Below are 23338 nucleotides of genomic sequence, written 5' to 3' on the forward strand. Positions count from 1 at the left end.
ATAACCACACAGTTTACATCGTTTCATAACCACACAGTTAAGGTCGTATCATTTTCACACAGTTAACGTCGTATTATAACCACAAAGTTAACGTCGTATCACAACCACACAGTTTTCGTCGTATCATAACCACACAGTTAACGTCGTATCATAACCCCACAGTTAAAGTCGTATCCTAACCACAAAGTTAAATTCGTAAAACCTGTCCATATTTCTGTTACTTGCTACGATTTTATATTAAACCTGGTTTTGTTAAATGTAAGCGGCAGTCGTGTTTTAAAGTTGTGTATTTGGGGGGGGGGGGTATTTGTGTTTGATTCAGAGTGATATCATTTGGATTTATCAGTCATACACCTTTTTAAAAGAAAGAAAACATATTTGAGGATTGTAACAGACAAAAAATAAAAGTTGATAGATGTGAAATCATTCAAAAAGCAGCTAGGAAAATGGAAAACTTGGAAACTTGCTCAGGGACGCTGGGTAGTTTATTTGTTCTACGAACTAATGGCTTTCATTGCTTTTCAATTTTTTACATAAAGCATACGACAGTTATTGCTCTTAGGATACTTCAATATGCCCAAATGTCATCAGTTGCATATGGAAGGAATGTATTTTTCAGACTGTAAAAATGACACAAAAAAATTGAGACGAAATTTGGTGATTTAAATTTGAATGAATAGAAGTAAGTTTTCTTCTTTTAATTACTTATGATATTTAAGTTATTTATCAATTTAAGCTTTGCTTTTTCTTTAAACAGCATGCCATTGTCAGAATTGTTAGCAAAAATAAAATTTAGGTACCACATGGGGAAAATCTTAAAAAAGTAGTTTCGTCATTGAAAAGTGTGAAATTATATTTTGATAATTTTCACTGTGAAATTATCAAATATAATTTTCACGGATAAATCAGTAATCCAATGAAAAGCATAAAATAAATAACTGATATTATTTTAAATTTTGATAAATAACATTTTTGTACATAAAAATGTTCGGACGGGTTGCCCAAAAGATAACGAGTTGGTCATGATATAGTTGACCAAAGCTGAGTTTATCTGACTTCCCCTACAGTACCTGGCCTAGGGTCATGAATAGTGAACAACAAGTACGTATCATAGCCTTATATAACCGAGTAGAAATAAAACACTTCTGTTTAATACATTTAGAATCAATCCGTACTTGTTGACCTAACAAGAAAACCTCTGTTTCAATTCATATTCACATTTTGAGAAACTAATAAAATTATCTAAATGGTTTATTGATCAAAAGTCAGACTCAAAATATAAAAACTGTATCTATTTCACTTGTAACGTATCTATATTTTTTCTCCAGGTTCATTTAAGGTAACTATGTAGTTTCAATTGTTTTAAACTCAAACCTATACGTCCCAGACTTTAAGGTGCCATCATGGGTGATCACAAAAATGTCTGAGTTTTTTATTAATGTTTTAAAGTTCTCAAATTCTGTTTCTGGTTTTATATCACAACCTTCCAGACATACTGTCACTGTATGTGGTAGTTTATTTATAACAGTTATGAGATCAACAGAAATGAGATCATTTAACACTGTACAAGACATTGTTATATAATACAAGGCTACAAGTTCAATGTTGGTCATTTTAGGTGAAAGTTTTAATGACTTTTCACCTAAATTGATTCCATACAACCAAACTTCTTTCATGTAATGTAACAATGGTAAAGTTTTCAACATTGTTTCTATGTCACAGGACGATTTTATATGCTGACACATTAATGTGTGTAGTTTACTGGCTGCAGGTAGTCGACTGAGAAAAGATGACGCATCACCAGGTTGATGTAATTCACCTACAGTACATTGCTCCAACAAGGATGCATCCATGTTAATTTTTGACACAGGTATTCGGGTCAATCCTAAATATCTTAGATGTAAATGTTGAGATAGGTCCAGGTTGAATCTACATGAAATATCATCTGTATCATGATCACTACATTTCAGTTCATACAATATTATTTCTTTCATTGACTTTTTGCTAGTGAGGAAAATTAATAATCTTTCCATTATCTCGTGGGTCATAGTGAAATAGGTTAAACATAAATACTCCAGGTGTTGTAAGTTTTCCAGTCTGTCATTTATCTCTGCAGACAGCCGGCAATATTTCGCATGAAATGCATGATTTTTATATTTACATGATCTCATAGTGAAACATTTTAAAGTATTAAATAACAAGCTCGTTATTTCGTCTTCTTCTTCTTCTTTAATTTCTCCCTTATAGTAAAATTTCTCTATAAGTGGAAAGTCAGAGAGTGCAAACAATTTGATAATTTCTTGAAGACTATAAATATCTACATTTCGTATCATTATTGATTTTATGTTTTCTTTATTTTGCTGACACAAATGTTGTAATTCCTGACATTGTGCATTGTCACTGATTCTGAAATCTTGTAAATACAATTTTAGGTTTATGTTTTCCTTTGTTTCTATGGCACAAGAAATGTACATGTCTTGTATATCCTGTAACACAGGCATGTGATTAATATCTGTATTAGTTCTGTATTTGCCTGTTTTTTCATCATTGTTTATCATCGGCATTAAATCTCTTGATATTGCAGACATTAATTTTGGGTTCATATTACTGATGAAGACAAACACTTTTGACATGTTTAGAATATTTTGTAAACAGTTGCACTCTTCAAAGATGATTTTTTGAACTTCATTTGTATCTTGAAAGCTTATAAAGCTTATAAATATAGCTGAAAAGTATTCTTGCACTGTTTTATGTGAAAATGAAATTTTAAAACTTTCAGCTATTAATGTTTTCGTTTTGCTTTCTGATAACATTCCTGCTAGACAACTTGACTTCAAATCTTCCTGGTTAAGATATTTTTCAGCAATATTTTTATCAAAAACTAATGTGTGCTCCTTTATCTTACTGAACAATGTATAAAAAGCTAATTTCCCTATCTTCAAAAGAAACGTGGAGTAACAAGAGCAACGTGTATGGTTTTCGAAACATTCAGGAATATAACTTGGGGATATTTCACACGATGAATGGAACTTTCCATGTAGCGTTGCTGTTCTAGAAAGAAGGAGCTCAATTATGCCTGTATAGATTTCAACAGCGGAATTTCCTATTGGAAATTTGTAAACCCATAAACATATAAGATAGAGTAAAAGGAGAGGCGTAGATTTCATATCTTCAAGGCCATGGTTTCTAATTTTCTCTTCAAATGCACAGAGTTCATCTTCTTCAGTGTCGTCTTTCAATATTCCCATTGCATTGTGGCTAAATTGCCGTACATCATCTTTTTTAAGTTGAACTAGCTCTATTGTTTTGTGTATTTGATTTGTTTTCAAGTTTGAGACTCCAAGCTTCCATGGCCGGGTCGTGGTTAAGATAACACATTTTTCACGTTCATATTGATGTGGAATACTTTTAGGGAGTTTTGTACACTTGTTTTCAGGATGTGACCATTCATCAAGTCCATCTAATATAACAAGGCATTTTTCATGATCTAAAATGTCCTTCAAAAGACCTTTTGGCATTGAAGATGAGCAAGGAAGGTATTGTATGACTTGTTGTTCAATCATATCGTCAACATCACAGACGTTAACTGAATCTCTCAATAGAACTAGAAACAAAAACTTAAAGTCAGACAAAGCATCTAATTCTTTTTCTTTAAAATGCTTATAGCTTTCATCCTTTTTATGAGCTTGACACCACGTTATAGTGAGATATTTTGAAAATGCTGTTTTCCCGAATCCAGCTATCGCTGATAAATATATTTTCAGTTGACGTTTTCTATCCGATGCAAACAGGTCGAGTAATGACTTGACTCTAGTTGTTACTTTCTTTCCACCTGAGAGATTCGTTTGTATGTCAATTTCTGGCAAAATATAGAACCCAGCTAGAGGTGTATGGGAATCATCTGTTAGTGGTGAAAGAGGAACTGTACTCTGATTGGCGTTGTACCATGTTATCAGTTGATCCTTGAGTTCTAAAATAGAAATTATTTATATATTATAACTGATTGTAACACATTCCTATTCAATTTTTAGGGTTTTTCTTGAATATACAAGAAAAGACACTAGACAAGCTTGCTATCATTAATTCTTACATTACTTGCGAAAGAAATTCGTCATAAGTTCATAAGAAAGAGACATAATTAGAAATCATTAATAAATAAAGTTTGAAAAAAAAAACATGTTACCAACCATCATTCTGACAATAGCCTAAATTACATATGGGCAAACACAAGATCAATGAAAACGCTACAAACTGTATTCGTCTGTTTCTTTTTTTAATTTAAAAAAAAGACGAATACAGCAAAAATTGAATTATCTGAAAAATATTAACTTTACTTTATACAAAATATCTTAATAATACTTTTTCTGTATTCATTGAAAATCTCATTTTTCTCTAAAATCTTTTACAAATTAAAACCATTGTCTGGTAGCTTTGGTCTTTAATAAATTTGCTTAGAAAAAATGCACAAGATCAACTGTTTAACCATTATATTATAAATATAACAGCTATTGTTATTGAGTAAGAAATGTCATGTCTATTCTCAAATAAAATTAGGAACTGATTGATAAATCCCAGTGAAATATAATCAATAGTGATTGAATTATGAAACGAAACAAGAATATCTTTTTAAATATTATTTATTTAGCCTACACATTTCTATGTTGTCGCATTGAACATTAATTCATTTATAAATAACAGACAGATGTACGGACAGAAGCCATTCATATAATCCCCCTTCTTCTCTGCTGAGGGGAAATAATTAGTGCCAATCATGACTTTTGTGAAATAATTTTTATAGAGGATATTGCATAAGAGCTATAGTAGTTACAATACTGAAATTATTAAACGAGGTGAATAAAATTATATCACCCGAGTCTCTGGGATGTGGAGGGCGTTGCCAAAATTCCATTCATGTAAATTGTTCACTTTGAACACTACATTTGAAAATGCTAACGTGTATGTTTATCATTATTCACTGTATCTGTGACCTGCAAATAATATACCTCTTAATTCAAGCTTTCAATTTGAGGTTCCCGTTTTTAAACAACTAGTTTAAATGAAAACACAGGAATGAAGATTTTTTTGTTAAACACAAATGTCCGTGGTTGAAATTCTTATCAGTTACAATATTTCAAAACATTTTACCCAATTACTCAGTTATGGACTAAAAATGCCCAACAAATTGTAAACATAGTTTATAAAGTTTAACATAGATAAATTAATTGACAGTCATGGCATTTTGAAATTGTGAAAATATAAGTTGGCAAGCCATTGGTATGGCTTGTGCTGAAGTTGAAACATATTCAGCTTTATCAAAGATATACAAATGTAAAACTTTATCTTGTATTCAGTGCCTTAAACACTATCCAAAATTAAAGGACCACCTTAGGTATGTTCCTTGTGAATATGAACTATTTGTTAAAAGAAACGTGTATAAAAAGTGAAAAAATATATTTATAGCACAAGTAACATTGACATTGTGAAACCAGGAACTGGAACATCCAAGTTATTGTCAATCCAATGTATTAGGTAAAAATCTATTTTTTGGCACTTTTTACCATAAACAACTGACTTATAATTCAATTCGTAGGAAGAAAACCCTGCAACAAATCTTCCAATTAGAACTGAAAGACATATGTCCATAAATAAAGGCTGTATGGACAAAATGTGAAAATTAATTTTTAGCACAGATGACCTCCATCCAACCGACCCCATCATAAGGATGCAAATTATCAATCTTTCAAATATGAAAATGTCAGTCTAAAATTAAAGGCTGAATCAACAAATGTGTAGAATATATTATTTGGACCAATGACCTACCCCCACTGACCTCTAAATCAATCGAAAGGAAGCATACCCATCAAGTTATCTTCCTACAAAATAAGAATGACATATGTCCATAAATGTAGGATATATGGACAAAAGTGTAAAAATCTATTTTAGCACTGTTAGCATTGACCAAACTGACGAATAATTCCATCCAAAGGAATAAGATCATCAGTTATCATCTTACCAAATATTAAAATACAATAAAGAATAAAGACTGTATCACAGTTGTGTAAACATCTTTAATTGGCAACCTTGACCCACTGAACCCCACCAGAATCAAAAGGAAGAATATCATGCAATTTATCTTCCTTCCGAATATTGAATATATCTATGGGCAAAAGTGTGAAAACCATTTTTTGTACGGGTGACATGGACCTTATTGACATCAAACTCAAGACAAAAAAATACTATGCATATTATCATTTTACCAAATATTAAATACGTCAATAAATAACTGTATGGGCAAAATAGTATAACTATAAATTGTATAATTTTTCGCTCAAGTGACTTTGACCCACTGATCGCCACCTCAATCAAAAGGGAAAATATCACTCAAGTTAAGAAATGTTGAACGGCATATATGCTGCCCATTTCAGCCATTGACATATTCTATTGGCAATAATGTTATAGAAACATGCCATTAATAGATTTCATCATACATAATGAGCGGAAAATATTTGACATATCAAGTCACTTAGACCTTGAATTTTGACCAAATAACCCCTCACAAATGATCATACCAACTTCGACTTTAGTTAAGAATTACTATTAAACAGCTATTAGTTGCAAACCACTTGTATATTTTAGGATACCGTGCTATTGACCTTTGACCTTGTGACCTGAAATCAATAAAGGTCATCATCTAGTAATGGCCAATCAATATGTGAAATGTGAAGACTTAATGATATATATCTTTTAAGATAATGAACGGAAACCATTCCGCAGTTTTACGCCCCTAAAGCTCATTTACTAGTTATAACCAACAAATATGTAATTTATGAAGACTTAGTAACTAATTGGTGTCAAGAGAATAAGCGGAACTAATTTAACATTCAGGTTATTGCGACCTTGACTTTGACTTTGATTAGTGTTGATCAGCAAAAATTAAAATATAACCAAAGACTTTATAACAAGCAGTTTTGAGGAAAAATAAGAAGAAACCATCCTGACATTTCAGGTCCCTTTGACATTAACCTTTGCCCTAACGATCAAAAAATCTATATGAGTCATCAACTAATTATAACCAATCAACATGAGAAATATCAAGGCTAAGTAATAAATGATTTCCAATGAGCGAAAAACCATTGTAAAATCTTAAGCCCCTGTGACCTTGATCGTTGACTAGTGACCAAAAATCAATAGGGATAATTCACTATTGAAACATATGTCTAATCAGTATCTATAACATGAAGACTTTGTGACAAATAATTTTTTAAGATAATCATTGGAAACCATTCTGATATTAATGACACCTATGACCTACCTTGTCCTTTTATTGACCCAAAGTCAATAGGATACATCTACTAATTATGACCAGTTAGAATCTCAAACATGAGGATTTTGTGATAAACAACTTTTAGGATGGTCAGCGGAAACCATGCAGTTCATCTACGGACGGATATTAAATAATAAAGGTCCCTTTTGCCTTGACCTTTGTCTTGAAGACCAAACATTGATTGGGATCATCAAATAGTTATACCAATTAATATGTGAAATATAAATACTAAGTGATAAATACTTTTTAAGGTAATGAGCCAAACCGATTCTGGCATTAAAGTCCCCGTGACTTTGACGTATGAACAAGGATCCTAAAATCAATAGGGATCATTAACTACTTATGTCTACTCTATATGTGAAATATGAAGACTTTGTGATAAATTATTTTCAAGATAATGAGCCGAAACTATTAGAGGTCCCTGTGACCTTTGACCTTGTGACTTATAATGACCAACCAGAATGATAAATATTACGACAGTGTGATATATGATTTTTAAGATAAATATTACTTTAAACGTTTATCATTTTCATGAATAAGCGCCCAATGCGCCAAAATAATCTCCATGCATATTCTTGTCATACCCCTGGTTCTCTGTCCAAATTTGGTTCCCGTCATTTGAATAAGGACCGGCTCATTGACAGAATTTTTATAGGGTAACTTAAAAAAGGATAAAAAAAATATTATATTCAAACATGTCACACTCAATTAAGTTAAACATTTATTTTTATTCCTTTAAGCTCGGTAATATTGTACATAGGAAAAGCTTTCTTGTTGGAAAATCTGAAAACAGTGTAATTTTGTTGATTCAAGAACACAGAAGATACGCACAAGCAAAACTAATATATCCCCATCGCTGGCTGATGAATACTTATGATATATTTGCCGAGATAATGATTTCAAAGTGTGAATTTTTAAATCTTTTCCAAGTAAAAGGGGGATATCTGTAAAAAAACATCTGACCATAATTAAACTGTAACATGACTTGTATTTTCAGGTATAATTGCACATGCGATATCAACTTTATACAAAGATTTCCACAAATTTAGAGCGCAGAAACTGACAATTTCAAAAAGGAAACAAATCCTACATTAAGAGATAATTATGTCCAAAATAAACAAAACATGGCAAATATAAACTCAGCCTGCTTATGACTAAGATGTATCTCTATATGTAAATTTGAGTTGAAAGTGTACACTTGTTGGGGAGATAATAAACGGTAACTAAAATATCTTATTTTTTTTGTCAAAGTTCAAGAGAGATAACTTTGTCAAAAATCATCAAACGTGTCAAATTCGAGTTGAATGTGTACAACTGATTGGGAGATAATGAACGGAAACTGAGATTTTCTTCTTTTTTCAAAGTAAAAGCAAAGTCTGTCAAAAATCATTAAACCATGACCAAAATCAAGCTTGACTTGCATATGTTATGACTGAATTTGAGTAAAATTTGTACAACTGTTTTGGAGATAATGAACGGAAACTGATTTTTAAAGGACATTTCTCTGCCATAAGTCATGAAACAATGACAACATTTAAAATTGACTTGCGGATTTCTTTGACGTATCCATGTGTCAGATTTTAGTTGAATGTGTACAAGCGTTAATAAGATAATGAACGGACACTGAAAATTCCATCAAGGGGCAAAACTCTGTCAGAATTAATCGTACCATGACAAAATTCGAATTTTGCCTTCAATTTTTAATTACATATCTATATGTCAGATTTGAATGGAATGTTTGCAGCTGTAACCAAGACAATAAACAGAAACTGATGATATAAAGGCTCATTTCTTCACCCTTAACTATGGACATTGTCCAACTGTCATAGCTGTAAATCAAACGACATGAAAGTATGTCACTTCTTCAAATTATCTAGGTTAGCTGATAAAAATGAAATAGTTTAATCTTACATTTGAAACAATGCATGTGATAGGACACAAATAATGTCCTTAGCCCGCTCAAAAAGTGTGAACTGTGGAAGGCTCTCTGCCCTGATCTATAAAGAATTGTTAGAACAACTTAAGGTGGAAAAAATAGGGGCCTTGCCCCGGTCCCTCCCCAATTATACCGCCCCTATGTTCTCTCAACAAGAGGGCGCATGGGGATTATTATAAGAAAGCCATGAAAGTGAGTGAGGAGGGGTGGGGGTAACTCACTATCTATGCCCGCTCCCCCGTTTCCAAAAGTTTACTTGAGCACCGCAAATTACTCATTTAATATCACAAAACATCTTTTAAAATATTTTATTAAAACATTAAGAACATTTACTTACTTTTTTTCCACTCTGCATATTGAGAAAGTCGCATTGATTCTGTCTCTGCTGTATCATCTACATTTAGAAATAAAATATATTGAATATAGATATATGCAGTAAGAAGCTTAACTTTAAAAAATATTATCTGCATTTGAATTAATTTATTTATCACATGAAAGGTCTGGTTCCGTGAAAAATAAAGTAATCAAAATAAATTGAAAATAGCAAAGGTTGAAAAGGTGAGTTTTAATGGTATTGTTATAAGAATATTTAAAAAAAAAAAGAATTATATTGTTATGAGAATATTTTTAAAAAATGGCCGTTTTCACTGAAAAGCCTCCTTTTACAAATTCAAACTGCTATGAAAAAATGCTTCAATACTGATGAAACTTTCTTGGTAATGAAGGGGCTGCCATTTCGAATGTATAAATAATAATCAAAGTTATATGCGTAAATGCTTTAATTGTAATGATGACAGAAGATGTTGTAAATTATATTGATATATATAAGCCGTTAAATATTATTACCGTGTTTCATTGTTGAATTTAAAATAGTTTTCAAATTATTAGTTTTGAAAATATCTATTAACACTTCCAAATATTGAAATAAAAAGATCGCCTGTCATAATATGGTAATGTTAAGACCGTCAAAAATGTACCCTTTTTAGGTTCTTCCTTTAACTTTAATTCCTGTATTTGTTAATCATGTTCAAACGTCCTCCTGTTTAATTCATCAATACTCTGTGCCTGACTATCTACAGAATGTTTTATGTCCTTTGTGTCCTCTTTTATAAGTTTTAATTCAGCTTCAACACTTTTTTCTAACATTTGCCAACTGTCTATGGCCTTCTGTACTCTTCTCTCTGCCTCTGGATCAAGTGGACTTACTTTAAAGTCATCAATGGTCTTTTGAAGATGTTGAATGGGAGTCGTCTTCGAGTTCAACCTCAAAAGAACCTGGAAAAATACACAATTACTAACATCAATGTCCATACCAAATCTTATACCAAAACATACATTGTATATGAACGACTGTACACTTGAACTTCTATCATGTTTATCATAGCCTGTGTTACTGCATATAATGCTTAATGTTATAATCTCTCTGTTGTGTTATGTTTGTTACTTACAGACAATATTATCTGCTATTTACACCTCCTCAAGAAAACCTTGCACGAGACAAGCCGCAATCTTTAAGTTAAGCATTAAATGAATTAACTTTGATCTAAGTATAACATGATATAGCCGTTCTAAATACAATACTAGACAATATCAAATGTATTTGATTAAAAGAAAATGATTTCGGAATATTTTCATCTATTAAAATAATAAGTCTGCTTAAGATGATTTTCTTACATAAAACTGTATGTATATTACCCTAAAAATTATTTTGGAAATTTATTGATCAGATCAAATGACTTCTTAAAGTACTTATTAATAAACACAATTTTTATAAAGAAATAAAAGGGGCCATGCGATTAATTTCTTATCGTGTTGAGCCTTTATTTGTAAATTGCCGATTCGTTATTTGACTAAACTTTTTGATTGCCTGTAAAGTAATTAAATTACTTTCAGAACTTTATTATTATGGTATATAACTTAGCACGAACATAAAATTTTATACACAAAACTGAAGGAATGAGATATAAATGAACGATATAATACCATCCTAACCTGTTCGATCTCCGTCCACTTTTTTGTGAAGATATTCGGTGTAATTCCACTTGTTGAAGATATATGACTTAGCTAATTAAAGTAAAAAATGTAAAATATATTGGTGTCAAATGAAAAGTTGCAAGGAGTGACATAAAAGAGAAAATGTTATGTAAGCACCGATGACTTAATCTCAAATTATATAGCCACTCTTAGATATATGGCATGTAATGGAAAAGTTTCGTAGTTAAACTTAATGTTTTAGACACCATGCATCTGAAACATAATTTTACTACATAAGTTATTAATTAGTCAAACAAAATATATAAAAAAAAAACATTATTGATTTTTTTCTTAGAAGTTTTAGTTCTAAAATCGACTAGCTATTTGAGCAGAAAGACTTTTTATACGTTATAATTTAAACTTCATGTAATGAAACTTATTTTTGTTCACAACAAGATGTCACAAGCTCTCTAACCATTAAAACCTAACTGTCTAATGATCTTATTCTCATTTACCTCGTTCCTGTACATTGTCAGACGAAACATATCAGCCTCAATTGAAGTATCACCTTGTGCAGGATTTGAGTTCCACTGGAAATTCTTATTCATACCAAATGACTTGAAGTTCCTAAGCAGAAACATGATTAACGTGACGTCTAGGTCGGTGGTGGAGGGACCACTGCCGCCTGATGGAAACAATACATCATATTGTACTTGTGTTATTCTTCCTTTTGCTCTTAGATTGGTTAGTTTTAACCTTTTTTGTTGTAAAAATGTGCTAAGGCTTAGAGAGGAATTTTGAAGTTTCTTATCCAAAATATTCCTTAGTATCAGTAGTCCTCCGTCTATAATCAGCATTTGCAGACGAAACAGGTGGCAACGATTCTGCTCCGCACATGTCGACGAAGTTTGACCTATACTTGTGGTTGCCATTTTCTAAGTTACCAAATCATCCCTAGTATCTGTAACAATATAATAATTCTGATCGTTAAATCAAAAATAAAACCCGTCCTATGACTATTTCAATATTAAATGTTGACTGCTTCCAAACAACTGTGATATAGATAAACAGTTAATAGTTTAATATAAATTCAAGTATTATGCATACTTTTATAATTTCTCACCAAACCAAATTAATAAATAAACCAAATATATAGAAAATTTAAAATATTATTTAATGTATCTATAGTAAATCATGGTAAATAATTAGTGTTCATAATGTAAACAATCAAAGTCTTAACGCAAATAAAGTCTATAAACTGTTGTTGATTGAAATTTATAAACTTTAAATTTATTGTTCGATATATATGGTAGATTTTTTATTTTGGATTAGCAGGGGAACAAGGCACACCAAGGCACAGACCAAAACCCGACGTCGAATCGACGTCAAAATGAAACGTCTGTTAGACGTCGTGGACGCAACGTCGGTGAACGTTGTATTGAAGGTCGCCGACGTCGTCACAAAGAAAAGATCAGGATCAGGATCAAGTGATCCTGATTTTATTTTCATACTAAAACTTATCGTATTTGGCTATTATTAAAATACACATATTCAAAATGTAACAAAAAACTGATTTGCATAGAAACCAACCTAATTGCGGATAATATCAAAGAATTACAAAACAAATGCAAAAATAATCGGATCAAATCTATTTTTGGATCAACTGTAAAATGCCCGTATCTTGCAAAAATAACAATAAATTTATTCTAAAATTGCATAAACATGTTATTTCATGCCAAGCTTTATCAAGTTAAATTCAAATATTAAATCTATAATTATAAACAATGGGGAATATTTTAGTTTTTTTTTAAATTTGATACTGACCTTGATACTGATCCTTAAATCTTGGTGAACATTGGGCCTCGAGTCAACCAGAGCCCCTCCCCACAAGTATACCCCTTCCTGATGAAAAAGGCGCCCGCGGGGTGCCCAAGAAATTCCGCCCCCACCCCGAACCTATGGAATGGACCTGAAGGAGAGCATAGGAGTCTCTGAACCCCCGCCTTACTAAAAGCAGTTTTTTTTGTTATTATTTATGGGATACATTAGGATTATTTTATGCTACATACGTCTGACTACATGAATATTGATGGAAGATTGTTCGACTTAACCCAAAATAGTTAAACATTTACAGTTAAGTTCCCACTAATCTTCCCACCCTTGATTTTATTTATTAGGTTTTAAAAATTAAATCACCTATACTAGGCTATTGTCAGATTACCGTCCAAAACCCGACGTCGAATCGACGTCAAAATGAGACGTCTGTTAAACGTCGGGGATTCAACGTCGGTGTAACGTTGTATGAAGGTCGCCAACGTCGCGATCAAGTTTCAACGTTGATCCAACGTTGTGTCAACGTCGGGTGTTTACTAGGTCACTGTAATTCAAAGACTCATTGCTGTTTCCTGGTACATCTTATAAGAATGATATATGCTTTTAATAGATTAACAATTTTGATTAAACTATTAAGTTATTATATTCTTGTCTTTGAAACTATGAAATATTAATGATAAACAGAAAAAATCCTACATTATAATTGAGCTTATCTTCCTCACGAATTTATTAAACACGCTTGTTTGTTGAAATTTTATTTATTTTTGACAAATTATTTATAACCCTTTAAAGTTCTTAAAATAAGAAAAGGATGGATCTCTGATCGTTTGAAAAAGAAGCCAAAGATTACTAGATATTTGATATTTGATTTTTCATTTGCCTTTGTTTGCACCATTATACATGTTTTTATCCGATATCCCATAGTGATATAATGTCATAAATGCAATGCAGAACTAAAGACATTTTATACTTGAATTATTAAATTAATTTTGAATTTTCTACTTTTTAACTACACTGTTAGCGGGTTAATAAAAAGTTATGGATGTTTTCAGATCCTTTGGAACTAATGAGATGAATGAACATGTACCTGTACATCGGGGAAATGGTTTGAAACAACAATTACAGAACACGTTTTTCGACCAAATAACCATTCTTCCAGATGAGCCCTGCATCATTTTGAAAATTCAAGTGGTCTAACGGACCAGTTGCCTGAAAAAATAGGTGGTCATTGCCAAAATCAGGTGGTCTCGGACCAATGCGACCACCGCCAATGTCGAAGCCTGCGAATTGGGGGATATATGGCCTTTTCATGAATATAAATAAGGACATTTTAAAATTAGCAGTTTTAACATTTAAGTTGATGTTAGCATGTTAAAGCTTAAAGTTAAAATATATATATTTTTATTCATTTTAATCATATTTTTATTAACCAACATAAACATTTTTTTAAGCTCAAACAAAACAAGGAAAGGTTTATATTTCAGGTAAAATATGATTTTTATAATATATAACCTGAAGACAATTCCTTATGTTCAATATTGAAAGAGAATATAAAAACATTGATTTTAAAACAATAGATATACTGTGATGAATTAATATTCAACTGTGTAATGCTTGCATAATTTTTAACGATATAAATGATTAAAATATCATATTATCCATAAAAGAAATACATTCGATAGCATAAATAATGATTTCAATATTAAAAATCTAATGTATAAAGGACATACTTTTATAAAAGAGGAAAAAGTCATGCTGTGTACTGGTATTTTTCTGAGAGCGATTGTTTTCATTATACCGGTCTTCTGCTAATGAATTTGGAATTTTCTAAAAACATTAAATGGTTAAAATCTCGATTAAAATTCATATCGGTGTTAGCTATTTTAGAAAGACTTCATACAAATATGTATCCACATTTTTTCCAGGTATGAAAGTGAAATATGTATGTTATATATTGATATATTGGAGTATCGCTGATATTTATCATCTGATATCGATGTATCGTCAATATGCTTTTCTATGAATCAATGACAGCTCTAGGAAAGTCTCAAGTCATGCTTTGTATTGTATTTTTCTGAGAGCGACTGTTATACATAGATAAATGATTTTTGTATAATCAAATATAAAAATAATCATAATTGCATAAGTGCATATAAGATAGTATTGTCATCATCGTCCATGAAGTGGAATTATCTAATATTTCATTAAAAACTGGTTTTAAATCAATATTAGTGTTAGCTATACTACAAAATTCTGGAAACAAAGTGATCCCTCGGAAGCATTAATCACAACAAAATAACATAAGAATTGCAGACTCGGTTTGATTGAGTCTGTACATGAGGGATAATGGAAATGTGCAACATCCCTCACGCCCCCTAGCACCGGCTTGAGCGGAACTCAATTCTCAACACTTTATAGTGCTGGCATCAATGATCCCGAAGGACCAGAAAATATAACAACACTGAAGTGAAGTACGGGGCAACTTTTTACGGCTGCCACACGGCACTTGACACCTGCTGTTGTGAAGTACAAAATTCTGGAAACAAAGTGATCCCTCGGAAGCATTAATCACAACAAAATAACATAAGAATTGCAGACTCGGTTTGATTGAGACAAAGATACAAAGATACAAAGACCTCATATAAATTTTTATCCACATTTCTTGCCATTCTGCATTAAAATTTGCAGTGCCTTTTAATTTCTGAACTGGGAAATGTTTAACTTTTCTATAACAGATTTGACAAATTTGCCTTGACAGTTTTAACACATTAAAAACATAATACATATTAAAGAAAATATTCAAATACATGATTTTAAAACTTTTGCAACTTACTTTTCACTTTTATGTATATCTCTTTTTTTAAATGACACATAATACAAGAACAGAAAACAGTAACAGAAGAGTAAAGTGTCAAAAGTCATGCTGTGTATTGGTGTTTTATATTGTACCCTGCTGATAAGAGAGCCCCTAGGGTAAATAACATATTTTTAGCAGATGATAAATTTAAGTAGGCATTGTAAATACCGTATTCTCTGGATGTTGGTGCAATAGATTCATTACAAGTAGTACAAAAAACTTAAATAATTTAAAACCTAAAAAAAAAATTAAAAGGAAAAATAAAACCAGTTGTCGTCTCAAAAAATGGAATTGAAAGATTTTCTAATCTTTTGTTAATATCCAGGTCAGTTTAAGTATACTTGTGTCCCACGGGCACATATCAATACTTTATCCACACAGATCAATATTTAATCAACATTTCCTTCATACCACTATAATATATAAATATTTATTTTCAGAATAACATATATCATTTATATAGATCGTATGTGAATCTCAGTTTGAGAAGGTAAGAGAGATAATAAGATAAAATTGACAAAATTTAGGCCAATTATAAACATAATTATACCTAATTAATTCTTATTAAAGGCTATTAATGCTTTTAATCATAAACTTTAACTAAAAAAACCATAAGGTAAGATCAGAAGAAACTTAGTGGTATAATTTGCTCCCCCCCCCCTCCATCCCCCCAGAAAATGATCTTTTGTCAAATTAGCATTTTAAGGTTTCATATATCATTACCATATTATGATAAAATAGAATCATGTTAAATATCAATTAAGTTTGTTTATTTATTTGCACTTATCAATATTTAATTAATAATTATTTATATTTACTTAATAAATTTTAACTATTAAGTTTTCAAGTACAAAATCAGTAAATTTTTTTACTTGAAAAAATATTGTTCTAATATTATACACCATACTTTACAAAAACAAATATTCACAACTACAAATTTATTATGAAAAACTTTTATACAGATATCTATTTTCTTTTGTAAAAGTCTAATAGCTATACATTGAAAGAAAAAGTGACTGCTTTATGCATATAATAGGGTCTAGTGCACTTCAAAAAGCACTTATGAAGTGCACTTCAAAGTGCACTTTGAAGTGCACAAGTAGTGCACATTAGTGCACTCCAAGGGCACTTTGCGTAACCTTTAGTGTGAACTCAACTGTAGCCTAAATATGTCCTTTTTTCATTAATATTATAATATTTACATTATATTTGAAATGTGTAGAAAAGTTGTACAATAGAAGTTGTATCATAAGTTGATAACCTTTGGGTTAAAGATGTGTCAGAGCTAAATCGTATACGTACGTGCAGGTATTAGTTACTTGCACTCCAGAGCATGCCCATTGATTGGCTCATTTTTGCTGGGGTTTACTTATTATGGCGGAAAAGTCGGGAATTCGACAAAAATATCATATTCAGATTTTCGTTCATTGAGTTTCATATTGTGACAAAGTGTTTTTATGTTTGACTATGATACAAAAGAGAAAGAATCAAAACACTCAGCAATCTGATTAATACTCGTGGGCTACGCCCCCTCGTACAAATCAGAAAGCCTCGTGTTTAGATGCTCTTTCTATTATATGTTAGCTATTTATTGTTTATTGCAAAGGGGAGAGTAGATTAATCACTTTGTTGATGTTGTATATTCAATTTGTTTCATTTTATAGGAGGTTAAAATTTATGTAAAATTACCCCTTATTTAAGTGTTTGGTGCGATTTCTTGAATAGCTAGGTATCATATGAAAATTGTTTAGCATTTTTTTCTTACTGAAATAATTTGTGTACTTCAAAGTATCTAAATATAGTTATTGATTAATAAGGATGAATTGGATTGAGTTTGTCTACTCTATTACAATATATTAGAGGTTAAGTATTAGGTTTAATTTATTTATCTCATAGTCGAGTTAGTTACATTATTAAGAAAGGATGGGCCAAATAGGGTGAATACTGAATGGGTTTAATAAAATTAAACAGGTGGCAAGCGACTTATGTTAAGAAACTGGGTCCCGATTAACCTGTTGTCATGAATTTATATAAATATATACTTAGGTGATATTTGAGTAAAATATATTATATTTTGAATTAAATAATTTATGGGTTATATATTTTCATATTAACTGAGGGCGACACGGGCACATTAAAAGTTTGTACCTCATAATTTGTTAGTTTATTTTCACTCTAGAATGAATATCTTCAGAGCCCTTTATACATGATTGTTTTTTGGAGGATTTAAAATATTGCCTATACTAAATCCAATCCCCACTGATCCAATGCTGCCAATCAGTCCCCGCATCTGGGACGCATATTGAGAGCATATAGGTGGTCAGAACCATATCTCACTCCACAAAGAAGGCAAACTGGGTCCATTTTCTCAATATACTGACCCATACTGCTCGGTACTTGGATTGTGTCCGGCCTTTGCCGGCTAATAATTTTATAAATTGGGGGGTTATTACAATATTTTATTTGTCGTTTAATGCCTGCTTAAGTGTTTACGTGTTAAATTATGGGAAGACTGTTATACGTTTGGTTCTGCCATTTTGTTAAAACATGTTTGCGTATTATTAAATACACTTCAGTGGGGGAGAGTGGTATATAGGTTATGCTACACTGCTGGTGTTAAGGCCTGCCTTGGCCGCTATGTCCGCCTGTTTGTTACCATAGATACCTATATGTTCTGGACACCAAAAAGTGGTTACCTGTTGCATACAATTTAGGCATTTATTACATTATTGAAGTCAGAACCAAATTAAATTATTCTAAATTTTGAATTTCCATAATTAATTTCGAGATATTTTGTTCAGGGTAAACCTGTAGGTCTATGTGTAAGAATATGCATGTTTTTTTTTGTTTAAAATAGATTTTAATATGTAGATTATAATTAACACAACAAAATGTGTTTTCAGTTGTGTTTTGATAAAAAAACTTGATTAAGAAAGTCGTTCTTACCGTAACGCATCCGATAATTTCCGCCACCATTTTTAGAATATATTGTTATCCGTAATGGGGCGTATTTTTAGAAATATAAAGACAAGTTTATATGACTATAAAAGTTAGATGTAAAAGTTTATTAAAAAAGACAGAGAGAAAACGAGTGTCAAAATTAGCAAAATGTAACCCAAAATCCATTTGGAAAAAATGTGAGAACGCAATTCAGACAACCTACTATAGATCATAGTAACATAAGTATTGATGATATGTATGTACATCTTAATAGCTTGCACGGTTCTTCACCACTGTATGATCATTGAAATGCAATGTGAATAATCCTGACATGATTTATGTGTCAAACTGGAACATGCTGACAATTAAAGCATGCAACAAAGGATTATTTAACAATTCTTAATCAGTAAAACATTACATAATTTTATATATATGGTGGACAGACATAGGATGTCATCCTTATTAATGCACTTTATCAAAAACCATGAGAAGAATTTTTTTGTATACAGAAGGATCAGATTTTGTAACAGTACAAATGGGTTCGTGTTTTGTTTTCTAAATAAAACACAGATTAATGTATGTTTATGACTGGTATATATCACCACTTGCTTCAAGAATAAAAGAAAAATAACTTCTCAACACTTCGAGTTACAGTATTTTTCTCGGGATGATAGTTTATTGTTAGCCACAAACCCATATGTTATTTATATATTGTAAATATTGACTCTGACAAATTGTTTTTATAGATTATGTTTTTAAATGAAAGTCTGGGGTTTTATTTAGTGAGATAAAATCCCATATCATTCATAGTGCTGTTACCAAAGCTTTTACCATTTTTTACTTTTTTTCTTGGCGAATTTATTTATGTTACCGTAAAACTCCTTATAAATATATTGTGTATGTTTGTTATGTAGAATATATTTCTGATTTCAATGGCAAATACTACCCTAAAATAATAAAACAAATTATCACAATGATTATAACCTTGAACCCGGACAAAAACAACCGCTTTATCATATTTCTACTCTACACAACACTTAGGAAATGAACTGAAGAAAAATTATAAGTTCATCTATTCAAACGACTTTTGATATATTGTCTTTGCAACAGGAAACACTGTCATGCCTTACTCACTTTAAATAATTAAACAATAGTTACATTCATTCTTTTGATTGTTATTTTATTTTCAGTGTCAAGATGTTTTTCAAGTATGTCTCGTTATCCGCTGTAATTTGTCGAGGCTGATATATATAAATCTGAAAAAACACTTGAATGTAAATAGTATAAGGAAGATTTAACATCACGTGGATATAATGGACACTCCAAATAAAACAATTTTTCCGTGTAGTAGACGTGTGTGTAAGACAATTGAACTTGTAGAAATCCCGTCATTCTTTACATAAAATTAAGGAAAAAATAAACCAAAATATTTTGTCATGTTTTTTAATATTTATTGCTGTAAAACTCGTTTATTGAAAATGCCAGTGAATCACCTAGGTTTTATAACAAATTAGATTACATGATTATACGATAAAGTGTTTTTGTATACATCTTCCGCATAAAACCTCCATGGTGTGTATTGATATGTTTGAATGAAAAGAATGTATTATAAATGTGCATATCAGACTATAATGTATATGTTATGACAGTCTTAAATTTAAGTTTGGGCTTTACTGTGGTATCTTGCGAGTAAATGAGGACTTCCTCATAGTCCTTTTAATAGAAAAATATTTATTGCATCGATTCTATGCAAAAACCCGACGATATTACCACACGGTGCAAAATTGTGGCACCAAGAACTTGCATACCAATAATTTACATACTTTGATGTTATATACCTTGACTAGAATTGCTTTTGTTTTTTTTTAATTTTATCCCTTTTTTAATTTTCTATTACATGGGAATTATTTCTCATGAATAACAACATAAAACACATTCTAGGTCAAATCAATGCAAAAGGTAGCTTTAGGTCTTCATTGTACCCGTTTTTACTCTGTGCATCAGACGAAATAAGTATATTTAAAAAAACGGCTAAAAAAGTTTTGGAAGCCAGAAATATGCAATTAGCGCCATTGGTTTTTTCTTCCTTCTCATGAGAAGGAAGAACCATGAGAAGGAATAAGTGTGTTTGTTGAAACACCGAGACGTGAATATTTTAAATTTCCCATAGATTCCAAAACATGCAAAATGTATATGGAACATTTTGTTCTACGGACAACTCCATTTGATATCAGAAAGATTAACTTTAATTTAGAGGTTTACACAGATATTATAAACAAACGATAGTAAACAGTATTATTGAGATCACTGAACTAGAAGCAAAGTTTAGACAAAATGACAAATATGCAATTACTCATCACACATTGTATCTGAACCATCATATAAAGGTCATTTTGCGTGTTGAAATTATTTCTTTGCTGTCTGTAATTACATTGTGCTTCCCCTCCATTTTTAAATCGGACAAGACTATTTGCTATTACATTAGAATAGCCTCGTATGGTCTATTTCAATTCACTTTGCGTTAAAGGTTAAGTACACCACTAGCAGTTGTCAGAGATCTCTATATTTCTAAAATTATTATTTAACAAAGCAAGGTTTAGTAAAGAAAATATTTCTTATTTCTGGTTCCATCATTATTAAATTAAATGTAATTAACTTTTATTCATAGATAATTATTTGTTTCATTTTCTATTATTTAATATTGCCTGTCCTTCTTATATAACGAATTTTTATGATGCAGTAGATAACATGAAAATAGTCAGTTCGATTTCCGACACGGTTTTGAATATAACCGGTTGATACGTAAAGATACGCAAATACCGACATGTATGTAAAATAAGTTTGTAAAATCGGTCGGTTTGCAGTCATGGTTATTTATCAGCGCAAGTGCACATTGACCTCTTATATCGTTAAAATTAGTCCGCCTTCGTAGCCACTAAAGAAGCTTAAGTTGAACATAAATTTAAACTCATGGACAAATCTTAAACTAAAATGACAGTTTTGTTTGCTTTTGGTAATACATAAGTAAAGATTTACCTCTATGTCGAAGTCATGGAATATTCTATAGATGTATACATCATAAACATCCACATTTGTTTTATCACAATTTATCTGTATGACGTATGATTTTACAGTAGGAAATAAACTTTTGTGTTATGGTCCATTTTCAAACAGAATAAAAATTTAAGAAAGGTACACATTACTAGCATGGTCTCAAAAATTAAATTAAAAGAACTAATCGGTATTAATATCGATCTTGTCGCTATAAACATTATATGCGTTATGACGTAAATCCTGGTGTCTTGGTTTAACATATCGTGTTACAATGACAATTGTGCGAGACTCCTTTGATTACTACTACAATTACATGTATATTCAAATCATTGAACGGAACGGGGCATTTTGTAGGTTTCAGTTACAGTTAAAGTATAGCGACCACAGGCGTTCGGTATATTAACCATGCCAATAATGGTCAAATTATTATAAAATAATCACCCTCTGATCATCAAGAATAATTTTTATTCAGCACCCGTTTACTATTTTAAATATATACAAGGTATATAACACGCCGTAGCGTATTCCCCGACACGGTAACACTTTGCTCTCGCATTTTTTTATGAGAAGACTTATTTTAATACTTAAACTCGAAAAGATAGCATTAAAGATATATCTTTTAGTAATCGCTAAGAATATTGAGCCATCTAACCTGATTTACAATGAATGAATTATCAAATGTAAAAAAATTACCTTAAAATTCACAGGTCGACATATTTTGTGCCACGAAATTGCCAAAGTCTTCCACAAGTAAACTTAGGTTAAGTTGCTTGCCATTGGTAAGGAAGTACATAACAAGTCTTCTAAGTTTTGTTTTGCAAGTTTGTTTTTTATTGGAATAACTTTTCTAACCGTTACCAGGTACGAATTCGAATTCGTGTCAGCATTTTTTTTAATATTCAATACCTGGTCTTTTTTTCACGGACGAGTATTAGAGTGTATTGCATAATAAGTGCAACAGCAATAACTCTTTTAATTCTTTTGTAAATAAATATTAGAATAATCTTTGATATTGGGTTTTCTATACTGTACTCATACCGTCTATTTATATAAAGACCCTTGATACATTTTAATATATAAGTATGTCGTATTTTACTTTTGTCTTCTTTTCCGATTGAACGATGTGTATATGACATATTTTCTTTGCGCTTTAAAAGAATACAATATTTAAGCAATCTAACGAAATAAAACAGAAACTGCAAATAATTATGAACGGAACTTGAAGGAGATGAGCATTTGTTGAAATTTATGGCTGTGAAAGTATGGTTTGGAAATTTAGTGTTATATTTGGTGGTGTTCTACCGCATCACAAAGTATACAAGTTTGCTTCTTTTTGCATATCGGTAATTTCCGCCATTTTTCGGACAGGCTCAATTTAGCAATAATAGACAAGATGTTGAGCAGCAAAATTTCAGCACAC

General features: G+C 31.1%; 1 protein-coding gene across 1 annotated transcript; it reads right to left on the bottom strand.

Moving 5' to 3' along the window:
* Positions 1 to 730: 730 nt before the first annotated feature.
* Positions 731 to 22163, bottom strand: LOC132743988 (uncharacterized). Its single transcript, XM_060732586.1, has 6 exons — positions 21901 to 22163; positions 11750 to 12195; positions 11253 to 11324; positions 10238 to 10535; positions 9598 to 9654; positions 731 to 3970 (listed from the first exon to the last, which is right to left on the bottom strand). Exons 5-6 carry the CDS (start codon positions 9629 to 9631, stop codon positions 1344 to 1346), a joined length of 2661 nt encoding a protein of 886 aa, XP_060588569.1. The 5' UTR covers positions 9632 to 9654; positions 10238 to 10535; positions 11253 to 11324; positions 11750 to 12195; positions 21901 to 22163; the 3' UTR covers positions 731 to 1343.
* Between the last annotated feature and the right edge of the window lie 1175 nt (positions 22164 to 23338).

Source organism: Ruditapes philippinarum, unplaced genomic scaffold (genome assembly GCF_026571515.1).
Source record: "Ruditapes philippinarum isolate M1 unplaced genomic scaffold, ASM2657151v2 ctg4014_1_1_1_1, whole genome shotgun sequence".
Taxonomy (NCBI): domain Eukaryota; kingdom Metazoa; phylum Mollusca; class Bivalvia; order Venerida; family Veneridae; genus Ruditapes; species Ruditapes philippinarum.